The sequence below is a fragment of the Chanodichthys erythropterus genome, chromosome 14 (genome assembly GCF_024489055.1).
Source record: "Chanodichthys erythropterus isolate Z2021 chromosome 14, ASM2448905v1, whole genome shotgun sequence".
Lineage (NCBI taxonomy): Eukaryota > Metazoa > Chordata > Actinopteri > Cypriniformes > Xenocyprididae > Chanodichthys > Chanodichthys erythropterus.
In genome coordinates, this window is record NC_090234.1 from 20,749,097 (window position 1) to 20,763,505 (window position 14,409).

Here is a 14,409-nt window from a genome sequence, read left to right on the forward strand (position 1 = left end):
TTGTTCCCTTGTAAAAAGAGAGCCTATAAGCAACGGCAGTAAAGTCAGCTCAGTTAAGACTGTCATAAAGCCAGTTTAACCGTCCTTCTTAGCAACAGACTCTAACATTACATTACATTACAATCAAGAATTACTGTTACACTATACAATATTAGCAAAGAACAACCAATCTTTAAAGAATAGTCATGACTCATGAGGAACATACAGTGTAATTCTACAAAGCTAGAGTGGATGCTTATGAGAGAGCACTGACAAAAGGGGGAGGAAAATTAGGCTTGGCAGCATTCTTCTTACTTAAAGCTGTTAAAAAAGAGGCAGTGGAGAGTGGGGCTGGGTCTGATTGCTGCTCTGAGCAGGAAAAACCTCAGTCTGTCTTCATGGTGCAGCGATAACCTGGACTCTTTTTTTCCTTCCTCTTCCCTGTTACTTTGCACACAAGAACAGCTCATGTCTTTGATATGGGCATGATGATCTTTCAGCCTTATAGGACTGTCCTGTTTCTGGCTTTATCTCTGGCGTTTTTACAATTTGTGAAATGCCAAGAACAAAACGGTGGTAAGTCGCTGTTAATTCATGAAGCTAATTGTGCTGTTGCTAAATCTGATGCTTTTGATTTTGTTGTAAAGACATGGGACTAGTCTTATTTTATTATTATTATTATTACCAGTAAGGTTTATTTAGGTATATAAAATGTCTTTACTTGAATATAAAACTGCTTAAATGTTAACTGTTGAAAAATTGGAGCTTAATTTTAAAGGACGTTGCATATATCTGCTTAAGATTTGGCTGTACTTTTGACAAGCAAGCATCTCTAGTTATTCCATAAGTTGGAGATCTGGTTGTACTTTGGTTGTGACCAGCAAGTTATGCCATGTGGTCACCATACTGTAACATGATTAATGGTGAGGAGTTTTGTGACACAGTTTACTCTTGACTCTTCAACATGCACCATTAGATTTGTTTTCTACTCGCATCAATATCCTCCTCTCACATCTGCTGAATCGATTTCAGCTTTAGCACTGTGCTCACATGTCTCTACAGAAACACATCTTGCATCCTAATGCAGAGCAGATGTGTGAGGATATTATGAGTAAGGCTCTGACTCTGAACATGCAGGGGAAAAAAAGAAAGAAAAAAACACCAGTCGAGAAAACACCTGAGTGCTATTACCTCAGTCATGCCCCGGTTTAGAGCATTTCAAACATGTGACGTATATTTTTCCTTAAATGATGTCACCAGACACAACACTTCTGGGGAGGTTCTCTTGATCTTGAATGTTTAGCAGATTTTGATATATGCGTATCTGAACAACATGTTTTATGTGTGCCTCTTGGATTGAAATCCTATTGTTGGGGTATCACAGGCAGTGCGCCACCTTGTGGTAAATAATCATTACAAAATTAAATAATAATAATAATAGTTAATAATAGAGCGAATATACACAATTATAATGGCATTATTTGTAAAAAGAGATTTTATTTTTTACACCAGTTTGTGCACTTTTGGGCTAAGAAGTAATGTTTTTAGGTGAAAATTTTATATTTTTTTGTAGCATTACTCTAAAATTTGAATACGCCCAATGAACAAGTTATAAATAGTCTCATAATTATGTTAATCTCTATAGTACTTTGCAAATACAATCAATTAAGTTTTCCAAAAGAAAAAAACCTTAAAGGTTACACTTTATTTCGATGGTCCACTTTAGAAAGTCTATTAACTATAAGTGACTTTGCAACTACATGTCAACTAACTCTCATTAGAATATTAGTAGACTGTTAGGTTATAGGGTTTGGGTTAGTAAATAAGTTGACATGCAGTTGTAAAGTTACTGATAGTCAGTAGAATGTCTGTTGGGGTGCATCAAAATAAAGTGTTTGCAAATATTAAGTAGACAGTCTACTAATACTCTAATGAGAGTTAGTTGACATGTAGTTGCAAAGTTACTTATAGTTAGTAGAACATCTAAAGCAGATCAAAATAAAGTATTAGCAACTTAACTAAAGTCACTTGAAGAAAATGTCTTGTTTGGTTTCAAGCTATTTAAACTGAAAGCAGCTGTTTCTTTCTAAATAGTTGGGTTACAATGGTAATATTTACGCAACGTAAAAAGAAGAAAATTACTCCAGAAAAACAAAACAACAAAATAATTAAATGTGCTTTCAGGCAAATGTGGTTAGGTTGCTAGAATTTTTCTATCTAATGCATAAAAGATGCAGTTTCTCTCATCCTGTCCTTTCACACAGGCATTTCAATGGCAGCACGCACCACATAAAGTCCAAGTGAAGTTGTTCTGTTCTTCGTCCGTTCCACGTGACCCATCCGAACCTCTTTTCATCTGAGCATTATTTCATGGAACCGTTTTAAATACACCTAATCTCGTGGATAATGTGTAATTTTATGTAAATTTGTTTAAACAAATGCACACAAATTACTTCTCACAATAAAGTGAGAAACATTGTAATTTCCCTCAGATCCAAACAAAAGATCGTCTTTCGAGCATTATACTGTTGATTGGACTTTTTCATTATAAGGTTGTGTAGCCTTCTGTGCTATTCTATTTTTCTGTATTTTACATGGATGCCCTTTTTTTGTTTAAAAAACTGGTTTCAATTGTTATTGCCACATCAATTATATTACAACAAATAGGGTGTTTTCACTTTACAGCTAAATATCCAAATATGTGCATTCGACCAAGTCCACAGCTTATGTGCTGATGGAAAACATGTGCTGCATTTTTGAGCTATGACTCGATTACATGCCTCTTTGGTCCTGCAAGAGGGAGGGAAAGAGACAGCGAGAAAGAGAGAGAGAGTGAGAGAGAACCCTATTCTCCACATGACACCAATTTTTAACTCTATAACCTTTACTGTACAATCTTTGATCTCCCGCAGAGATGACACTGGGCGTCTCTATGGAATAAACAATTTAGAGGATGTATTTTTAATGTTCAGCGCGCTCTTGAGACTGCTCCATGGGAACTACTTATAAAGTAAATTATGGCAGTCAGCAAATGCAAGCCTGGGGGATGACTTCCAGATGTTAAACTGGTTGCTTTGGCAGTATTTGTAAAATATTAAAACAAATGTTGCCTAAAACGTGGTTGTGGAGGAAGTCGTAGTCGATGTAAAGAACACTGTGTCTTCGAACAGCAAAGGCTTGAAGACAATTGGGGTTACAAACTGAGAGCAATTGATATTTTACCACTATATAATATAATAGCTCAGCAAAGTCTGTTGTATATTTTGTTTGTCATGTGCAAGCAAACCTTCAGCCTCATGTTCAATAGATGTAGTGAAAAACCTTCAAATATCCTTTTGGCAGTCTTACGGGATCAGGAAGCAAGGAGAATGAGACATGCATATGCCAAACATGACTGTGTAGAGAATGCAGAGGTTGGCAGTGGAGAAAATGATGAGAACTCCCCTTGAGACAGTTCATAAGCTTACACAGCTGTTCCAATTGGTCTGGATTTCATCTGGATTTGGCCTATTTAAGTTTTTAGTCCTATCTGTTTGTCTGTTATTGCTACATGGGTCTAAACCATGGATAATAGAAGAAGCTCAGATTAGCATATTTCATATACTGATTATTTTGTGGATAGGCCGGGCTAAAGCACTAGTCACCCAAAAATGAAACTTGTGTCATCATTTACTCACGCTCCTCATCGTTCCAAACCTGTATGACTTTAGTAGTTAATGACTCATTTATGCAGGTTTTGTGAACAGAAATAAAATTTCAAACATTTGTTGATAAGGTCTGACTCAAAAGCATAATTTATTTTCAAATTAGGCATCACTACTTCTATCATTAATACTTGGGAGAACTAAAAAAAATGTAATTATTTCAATTTCATGTCTTTAAAATTTTTACAATACACCATTTTTTTCTTCTAATTTTGGAGTTTTTAATTTTGGAGCTTGACACTCCCATAATCACTTACACAAAACTATATATGGCCTGACTATTCTTCAAAAAGTCACCTTTTGTGTTTCATAGCAGAAAGAAAATCACAAGTTTGGAACAATGTAAGAATGCGTAAAATAATGATAGAATTAAAATTTTTGGGTGAACTATTCCTTGAAGGACAGATTTTTCAAGATCATTTTTCTAACTGAACCATATCACATCCACTGCCTCATTTTTACTAGCCCACCTGGCCTCCCAGAAGTGGAAAAAGTTACCCCAATTATCCACTGCTGTAGTGCATCTGTAATACTAAAAGAGTGAGTAATATTTAAAAAAACTGATTCCTCGTCTGTTTAACTAACACACAGCCATACCATTCACAAGATTCTCACAATATGAGAAATTAACAGTATCATGATGGCATTGATACCAATGCTTAAAGTTGATACTGATACCTAAAGTTCATAAAGTCCTTTATGGCTGCCCAGCTTGAAAATATATTATGACAAGATGAAATGACACAGGATTTGGATTCAGGCCATAAGATCATTCAACATAACTATTCCACATTACTTTTGACTTTTGCCAGTGAATAATAGAACTCAGCCTTATAATTATATCTACAGTGTGCTGAAAATGAAACAGATGTCATTCAGGCTGGAACAGGGACTGAAGGCTAAACAGAGGAGTTCGTTTTTAATTCAAATTGAGTTTGAATGCATACCAACATTTGTGGGCTATGAAAGAGGGCTATGAGAGATCCTTAACGTATCCACATTTAGTTATACTCTTATTGCAGAACTTGTAATTCTGTAAATTTCAAATGGAATTAAGTAAAATTTACTTAACTAAGTTACAGCATGTAACATGAACAAAGAGAGCAAGCACATTTAACTTGGCCAGTTAGAGGTTGCTAAGTAATTTCTACTTACTCATTGGAAGTTTACTTTGCAGTACTCTGTTTCAAGTATAACTCACTCTTTGTTTGAAACAATTTAATGAGGTACCCAATTTTGAGTAGACAATTAACTCCAGATGTCACAAAACAGCAAGTTACTAAACCTAACAACAAAAGCAATAATAAAATAGTGTAAATACAGCTAGAAAACAGTAAAAATGCAACCTTAATTATTCATGCCCCAGTGCATGATGGGAACACCAATATCAGAAAGTTGAGTAGGTTTTACTTAATTTTATAACTTGATACTTACTCAAAGAATCATTGTTCCATTCCAAGTAAAATATTAAATCAAATTAAATGTAATCAATTAAATCATCAAGCTTGAATTGAGGACTAAAAATATAAAATATCACTTTTTTATATTCTTGCTAAAACTTAAATCTGCTTTTTTGTAGTATTTACTCATTTGTATCATTGTACCGAGCCCACTCTAGAGAAAAATGAGAACTCTCAACATGAGAACACATTGTGCTTTTCAACAAGCAAATATCTGCACTTCATAAAGTCATAACTAGGCCATCTGAGTCAGCCCAGTTTGTATGGAAACATCTGCACAGTTTATTGAGTCATGGACACAATAAGATTAGATTCCAATAGCGTGTGAAAAAGACACTGTGGTCCTGAGATGCCATGTGGCAGTTGCACATATCAGTTTGTAAATGACAGAGATCTATTAGAAAATCATATATTTAATCTTTATTTGTTTGAAATACCTATTGGTTTTACACACACACACACACACACACACACACACACACACACACACACACACACACACACACACACACACACACACACACACACACACACACACACACACACACACACACACACACACACACACACACACACACACACACAAAATAGAGCTGCAGTTTTAAGTGGCTCACAAAATGAAAATCAAGGAATGACCAAATTACTGTTAATGAGTTTCATTCTTGTTCTGTTACTTGCCAAACCATTTGTATATCCAGTGTACACTCAATTATTGTAAATATTAGGCCAATTATACCAATTACTTCCTCATACTGTTTAAATTAAAGAAATCCCAGAACTTTTTACATTGAACAGATGTTAAACATTGTTCATATATCCTTCAAATAAACTAGCCATAATCTTTCTGTATCCAATAAATCAATGTTGCCAAAACATTTCATATATCATATTAAGGAAGAAAATGTGATCCAGGCACAGAACTTCAGTCTGGCAGGAGCTTAAAGTTCAAAAACACATTCACGAGAGAGACATTTTTCCACCTTGTAAGTTAGTTCATTTTTGTATCTTCACAGCAGGAAGTCGCTCACACTGGCATTTCCTCTGGAGAGAACGCTGAGTAATGTCTAGGTCTGAGCAATGATATAATTCCCATGCCATCCCATAATGGTTACAGCAAATCTACCTCTTCTTATTGTCTTACATTTACTCAGTCAATAAGGATTCTCTAATGAAGTATTTTTACTGTTAGTGCGCTTAAAGTCCCCATGCAATTGCTTGGTGAGTGTAGTTTTGCGGGTAACAAGTGCAACTTATATACATGACCCCTATGAAAAGTGCATTTTTTTAATTGCATAATTTCAATGCAACATCAAACTGTGCTCTAAAACCCTTACTTAATACATCTTAGTCCTTGATGAACTAATTTCAATATTTAACCTAAACTTTTGTTTGATTCGGCTTGATTAACACTTGCCAACTGAAACATTTTTAATAATATAATATATTTGAATAAATATCTTACAGTATTTTGTATCTCTAAACAGTCAGAAACAGACTGAATATATGATTTTTGTTTTTCCTAGAGTGTAATGGTACATGTAATAATGCTAATATAATGGTATTTCTATATAGATACATTGGACTGCTGGTCAAATGATTAGAAGTGTTGAAATTACTCTACAGTTAATCACTTAGATCCAGAACAGTATTCTCACAAAACATTGCAGTCAAACCAGCTGCTCATGACTAATCAGACATTTTCAAAAGCTCTAAGGAGAAGAACTATAACCATGGAATCATGAAAAAGGACATAAAGCATTGACTCTCTTATCGATTTCTCATCCAAACCACAATGAGTCTATTGTTTCCTATTTTCTAATTTGAGTTTGGAAAGATTCACTTAGTCTGTTTTATTTTATTTATAAAACCAGATCTGAAAGAAATACGATTATGAAAATAACACTTTATTTCGATGGTCCACTTTAGACGTTCTACTAACTATAAGTGACTTTGCAATTACATGTCAACTAACTCTCATTAGAGTATTAGTCGGCTGTTTGCCTAATATCTGCTAACATTTTATTTTAAAGGTCCCCCATCTACTACCCCCATTCTACTAACCCAAACCCTAACCTTAAAGGGATAGTTCACCCAAAAAAGAAAATTCTGTCAATTCTGAAAGTTGTTCCAAACCTGTATGAATTTTTTTTCTTCTGCTGAACACAAAAGAAGATATTTTGAAAAATGTTGGTAACTAAACAGTTCATGGTCCCCATTGACTTCCAAAGTATGAAAAAAAAAAAAAAAAATACCATGGAAGTCAATGGGGTCCATCAACTGTTTGGTTATCGACATTCTTCAAAATATCTTCTTTTGTGTTCAACAGAACAAATAAATTCATACATGTTTGGAACAACTTGAGGGTGAGTAAATTATGACAAAATTTTCATTTTTGGGTGAACTATCCAAAAGTATCCAAAGTATACGTCACTTTTTACACGTACGCGAGGGTCAGCGAACAGTGTGCATGATGTGAATTTTGTCATCAGAATAGTACGCACATACTGAACACGCACTGCCAAATTTTTGTAATCACTCGTACTTTGTACTCACAGGTCGCACATGCGTATTTACTTTTTTTTACAATAATTACTTTATCCACAAGGTGGCAACCATGCCCTGGGGGTGTCGATTCACAAGGTAGTCGAACAAAAACTGCATAAACAGAACAGGCCAGAACATATGCAAGCTACAGCAACAATGGAGGCCTACATAGACGAAAGATTGTGCAAAGAGATTATTTGTACATCTCTAGCAGGAAAGAACACAAAGATGTTTATATGGGTTGCAACTCATAGAGGTATTGCAATTTGAGCATGCGTTGAATGCCTGTGTATGCGTACAATCAAGTGAAGTATACTTTGCAAGTCTGTGTGTTCAACTGTGCACGTACACTAGCCTATGCATAAAAAAAAAGAAGTATACTTTCTGCTTAAGTCAGTCTACTACCATCTAATAATACTCTAATGTGTTAGTTGACATGTATTTGCAAAGTTACTTTTAGCAATACATTATTAAGTACATATGTTAAAAGCTCTGTACACAACCAGCCAGTATCACAGTCTATACAATTTATGGCCTTTGCAAGAACTGACCTTTAAGCTGACCCTTTGACCATCCTAAATGTCATGCTTTAAAAAGATATAAGCCGCTATAAACTTCAAAGGTTTTCTCAGAGCAAGTGGGATGCCTTCTAGTGGAGTAGTCTGCAGTCTCACATTTATTTGAATAAGATCATGTCCATTACAGCTGATTTCAAATATCTATAACAGACAGAGATACTATTGCAATATGCATTTCAAGTTTACAGTTGCTTCTAATGACAAAGGTTGAAGCTGATGATTGACGTCCTTAAGTTAATACAAGATAGAAAAAAAGAAAGAGGCAAGAGGATGATCTGAAATGGAAGTACCACAGTGTGGGGTCACATGAAATAAATGTTTAGATAAATCCTCTCCGCTGATGCCTAAAGGTTCTCCATCCAAAAGAGTGTAATGTAAGCTAGAATCATGACAGACCAGCTGTTGAAGCTCTGCAAGCTCTCACAACATCCAAACAAAGCAAAGAGGAGGAAACACTCTACAAAGAGAAACATAAGGGAGGGATGTTTCCAGTCCCTGGAAAGAATGAGTAGGGTTGTACCTCACAGGATGCCCAGAGATTTCCAAAAAAAAAAAAACATTGGAAAAACATTGATGTATATTTTTTCTTAATAATGATGAATCATTAACATTTTAAATTTAAGTTACTTTTTAACTGCCCAGATGTTTCACTCATGATGCATGAAAAGAGGTCAGGAAAGCAATGAGTAGACCTATGTCTGGTCATGAGATTTTGTTGATCTCGGCCAAGAATGTGAATAGTACTGACCTGCAAAAATTAAATATCTTGCCTGACGCTCACACAGAGACACATTTACCCTTCAACATCTAAACATATATTGAGTTTGTATAAAAAGTGAAGGAGTTCAAATTGTGTTATTATTAAAAAGCAAATTAATGGGTCAGTTCCCCCAAAAATGAAATTTCTGTCATTAATTACTCACCCTCATGTCGTTCCACACCCGCAAGACCTTCGTTCATCTTCGGAACACAAATTAAGATATTTTTGATGAAATCTCATGGCTCAGTGAGGCCTGCATTGACAGCAAGATAATTAACACTTTCAGACGCCCAGAAAGCTACTAAAGAAGTATTTAAAACAGTTCATGTGACTACAGTGGTTCAACCTTAATGTTATGAAGCGACGAGAATACTTTTAGTGTGCCAAAAAAAAAAAAAAACCCGACTTTATTCAATTATATCTAGTAATGGGTTATTTCAAAACACTGCTTCATGAAGCTTCAAAGCTTTACATCTTTTGGTTCGAATCAGTGGTTCAGAGCGTGTATTGAAATCGCTCATCACTAGATATTGTTGAATAAAGTAGTTATTTTTTTTTTTTTTTTTTTGGCATACTAAAAGTATTCTCATCGCTTCATAACATTAAGGTCGAACCACTGTAGTCACATGAACTGTATTAAATACATCTACACAGTAAAATCCCCAGAGTTAAATCAACTCTGCTCAGAGTACATATGGTCCCTCTCTAAATAGTGTTAAAGTAACACTTAAGCAGAGTTAAAGTTATTAAGATAATTAAGCAATTAATAAGGCTGTGACTGAAGTAAGTTGTAGTTCTTGTGTTTCTCTTTTCTTCAGTGATTCTGCTTGTTAACAGCAGGTGTTCATCACTAATGCACAATCATCACTTAATTAATTGCTTAATTATCTCATTAACTTTAAATCTGCTTTAGTGTTATTTTAACACTATTTAGAGAGGGACCATATGTACTCTGAGCAGAGTTGATTTAACTCTGGAGATTTTGCTGTGTAGCTTTCTGGGCATTGAAAGTGTTAATTATCTTGCTATCAATGCAGGCCTCACTAAGCCATCAGAATTGATCAAAAATATCCTAATTTGTGTTCCGAAGATGAACGAAGGTCTTACGGTTGTGGAACGACATGAGTTTTTGGGTGAACTAACCCTTTAAGGAATTAATAAATGAATGAATGAATGAATCAATCAATCAATCAATCAAATTCAAAAAATGCTAAATAACAAAATATGCCATGAACAGTTTTGCCATTTCATCAATTTCTTTGCAGCAAAAGTTTGTATCTACCCCAGCTCTGTTTCTAGCCAAAAGTATTATGACACCATAAATTTCATGATATCTCAGACTGTGTGATAAATAAATAAATAAATAAATAAATAAAGCCTGGGAGACATTATTAATAGCTTTCAGCATTACAATTGTAGATAATTTTTAAAGAATAGGTTGCGTTTGAAATATTGTGTTAATTAAGCCTAATCAAGCATAAAAGTTTAGATTAAATAAGTTAAATATTGAAGTTAGTTCATCAAGGATTGGTGGTAAGAGATTTAGAGCACAGTGTGATGTGGCAATAAAATTATGCAGTCCAAAAAAAAAAAAAATCTGGGCCAAGTTTCTCACCGCACATCATCGAAAGCACAAAAAAGAAAAAAAGGTGAAAAAAGACATGTCCAAACCAGAGGAAACCATGTTTCCTTTTGCAAACAAGGTTGTTCTCCCTAGACTGAAATCAGTGTGACTCTTCATTTGAAGATCCTCATTTGTATCTCAGTAAAGGGTAGCCACAAGGACATAGAGTCAAGGCTTGAATAATCATAGGTTTCACAGTCACTCTGAGGTCTATATGTCTGGAGTGACAGTCTGAATTACAATGTAGACAAATCACCAACATCCCATTTTCACACAGATTCTTCTTCAAAAAGAGGGAGTTGTGTGTGAACTGTGGGGAACTCTATCAGTTAATTACAAGAGAGGTCAGAGGTCTGTGAGACACACAATTTATTTGTGTCGTTGACGTTTAAAAAGCAGGCCTGGAGATCTTTTAAAGTTTCCCTGGAGTTTGAATGCAACTTATCTGGTTTAAACAGTTAAACAGATGCTTCCTTTATGGGGAAAAAAAGCATTTTCCTGGATTGTGTGATTACCGTACATCATCATTCATCAATAAAGTTATTACAGTCATCATATAATCAAGTTATAATTTAACATTGTTCGGTGTTCAGATGCAAATCTTATTTATCGAATTATAGACTACTCTCTCACACGCATAATCTCATATACTTGGAGTTGGAAAGACAGACTCAGATGAGTCACTGTTTCCATAAGGTCATTTTCTAACCCATACAGCCTTGTTCCAACAACAAAGTCCCTGAACAGAGCAAGTTATGAGTATTTCCACATAAACCAAAGGAAAATACATGTGATTTATATTAGTTAAACTCCTACAATGCAGTATCTTGGTGGAGATGTAAATTGTAAAGAAACTACCCATTGTTTTCCTAGACCGTTCATACGGAAGCCTGAGCATTTGGGAGGGAACCACAGACTTTAGCTGACATGGAGTAATGCTGAGCATGTTCAGTGTGGTCAGGTCAGTCCAGACTGGAAGACTGGTGGAAAATGTACGTCAGAGGTCCACAAAGGACCATGCTTTTGCTATCATCATCACTAGGGGATTTGAAGCGTTGCTGTAGAAAGCACAGAGTCTGCAATGAATTAGCTAACCGAAAGAAAGAGTGAGCTTTCTCTTCACCTTTAATGGTAAGGTTTTCAGGGGTGGCTTGAGAACGATAGTTCCCCTCCCATAAATTTGTAATGACTCAAACACCCTTTCTATGAAACATTCAGGGGAATAGTAAGTTCCAGCTGTATTGTCTAAAATTCCTACCACCGAACCATTTGATTATCCTAGATGAGTGTTGTAGTTCCATTTGTTTTCACTGAATTACTTTGAATGCCATGGGCTGTGACAGTGGTGCTTTTTATGTTTTTTATGTGTAATACAGCTTGAATATGTTACTGTAATTATTCATGCCAACAGCACAAATGTGACTATAACATTGTCGTTATGCAATGAATCTATAAACAAGATATATAAATAAAATTTGACCAGCTTGCCCCCAAACCCTGCTCTACCTCAAATCTCCAAAAGTCACATACTCCAATTTGGAAATAGTGAAATATATAAAAATCAGCATAAACACCGGTCTAAAGTTATTATAGTTAATTAATGTTAACTAATGTTAGGTTGTTGAATGCTTGAATCTGATTGGTTAATGAACATTCTAAGGAGTGCAATTATTTTCAGGGAAACGCATAGCTAAATTAGTTCCAGCAAAGACTTTAGATATACAAAGATGTATTACTATGGATGGCAGAATAAAAGAGCTAATCACCAGTTAGTAAAGTCATTGCATCACTGCAGTTGCTGTTTCTAAAGCTTGGTTGCTATAGAAAAAGTCAGTGTTTTGAGACGCATACTTAGGACTGTGCATGTGTACTGGCTGGTCCAGCCTGAAAAATGCAGTTTTTTGTCATGATTTGAGCATTTAGAAACAAAATGTATGACAGTTGTCATCAGATTTCATTTGGTAATTTCAAATATGAAATGTAATTGTATGATTGGTGAACAGCTTTGAAGAATTTGATGTTCCACATTCAATGAGATAGGCATGATTTAAACAGCTGCCCGACAGGCATTTTAGAGTGAATATGGAACGCTCAAAAACATGTGAATTTTAACATAAACAATGTGTCAACTATGCGTTGTTTGCATGTTGTTTACTGGACGCACAAACAACACATTGAAAATGCGCAAACAATGCGTAGTTGCCCCGTTGTTTACATGTTAAAACTCACGTTTTCGAGCTTTGGCGTTCCATAAGTTAAATGACTTGCTTGATGGAGACTTTGGTTCCAGGCAGGTCTTGACCGCATTACATGTCCATATCATTTCGCCAAATGATTAAGTTATTTCAAAAGGTCCTTACAGCCTACAACAGCAAAAGTACCAAAACCCACAATGACACAGACCAAGCAAATAAATATAATAAACAATAGGATAAAAACCACACATTATTTGCATGTTTTTGCCACAAAATTATATTTTATTATGTACAAAAAACACATCCCTTAGCATATGTTGGTTAGGTATATTTTGAAGCATGGAAGCTGGTTTGAGCTGGTTTATGCTGGTCAAGTGCTGGTCCTAAACTGGAGTTAGTTGCTTAGGACCAGCACTTGACCAGTTTAAACCAGCTCATGACCAGCTAAGGACCAGCTGAAACCAGTGTATAAACGTACAGTTTCCCTATTAGTAGAAACGCTGCTGCTGAACACTTCTCTCTCTCTCTCTAATAACTGCATTAATAACAGCATTAGTCTGCTATCAATGGCTCAAGCCTCCACAAATTGATGAGATGCAAAATTGGAAATAAGTCTTACACATAAGAGCATTTTAAGGACAAAAACCTGACAAATGTCTTGAAATACAACATCTGAGCAATGTCTTGAGGTGTGTTAACCATATATGAGCGGAATAATTCACTCAGGTCCATTAAATTATTAGAAAATAATGTAGGCTAAGGCTACACTAACGGCCACTCCGATTCGCATTAACACCTCAGGTGTGCATTAATTTCTAATAATTCAATGGCCCATCATCAATTATTCATTACTATATAAATGGGTATATTTGCTGGTGTGTTCTCTGAGGTTGTCAGCAGCCATGTGTTCATGATAGGATCTCTGTTTCCTTTGGCATCCTGCCCTGACACATTCATTCCCTCAGGTCAAAAAGGTATTTCCAATCAACACCCTCCTAATGCATCCGTTTAATTCATTTATGCTATTTTTATTCATTAGCTTGTGCACGCACTTTTGACATGCTCAAGTTCAGAATTTAATGATTGAATCTTCCCCTCAGCTATGAGGTGTAGTCACATTTGATCTGCATCCCAGAGTCAATACGTGATGAACATTCTTTATGAGTATAGCGCTAAAAAGTTTTTTTTTTACATCTTTTCCTACTTTGTTGCTACTACAGAATGTAGGTTTTGGGTGATTTCCTTGTCTGTGTAGATTGGAGTATTACAGTATATTGTGATACATTCATAGTTCTTACTTACTATTTTAACCTAGTTTCTCACATAGTGGGGTACAAAAACATCCATGAAGTTTTCAGGTGAGCAGAAATACCAAAAGGTTTCATTAAAGGCAGCTGGATGAAGCTCAAGGGTGCCACCTGGTGTTTTGGTTTTACAGCAGCAAACTGCATTCCTAAATTTGAACAAAAATTTGCCACAGCTGTTCAGCAAAATTCTTGTTCTTAATTCCTTGAAAAATGTATTAGGAAATTGTTTATTATAAATATTTTAAATTTATTTCAATG

General features: G+C 35.3%; 1 protein-coding gene across 1 annotated transcript in view; it reads left to right on the top strand.

Moving 5' to 3' along the window:
* Positions 1-277: 277 nt before the first annotated feature.
* col5a2a (collagen, type V, alpha 2a) overlaps positions 278-14,409 on the top strand; it is a 33,021-nt gene continuing 18,889 nt past the window's right edge. The window contains exon 1 of the mRNA XM_067409333.1: positions 278-555. Within this exon, the coding sequence (XP_067265434.1) occupies positions 459-555 (97 nt within the window). The 5' untranslated portion in view covers positions 278-458. The remainder of the gene's footprint in view (positions 556-14,409) is intronic.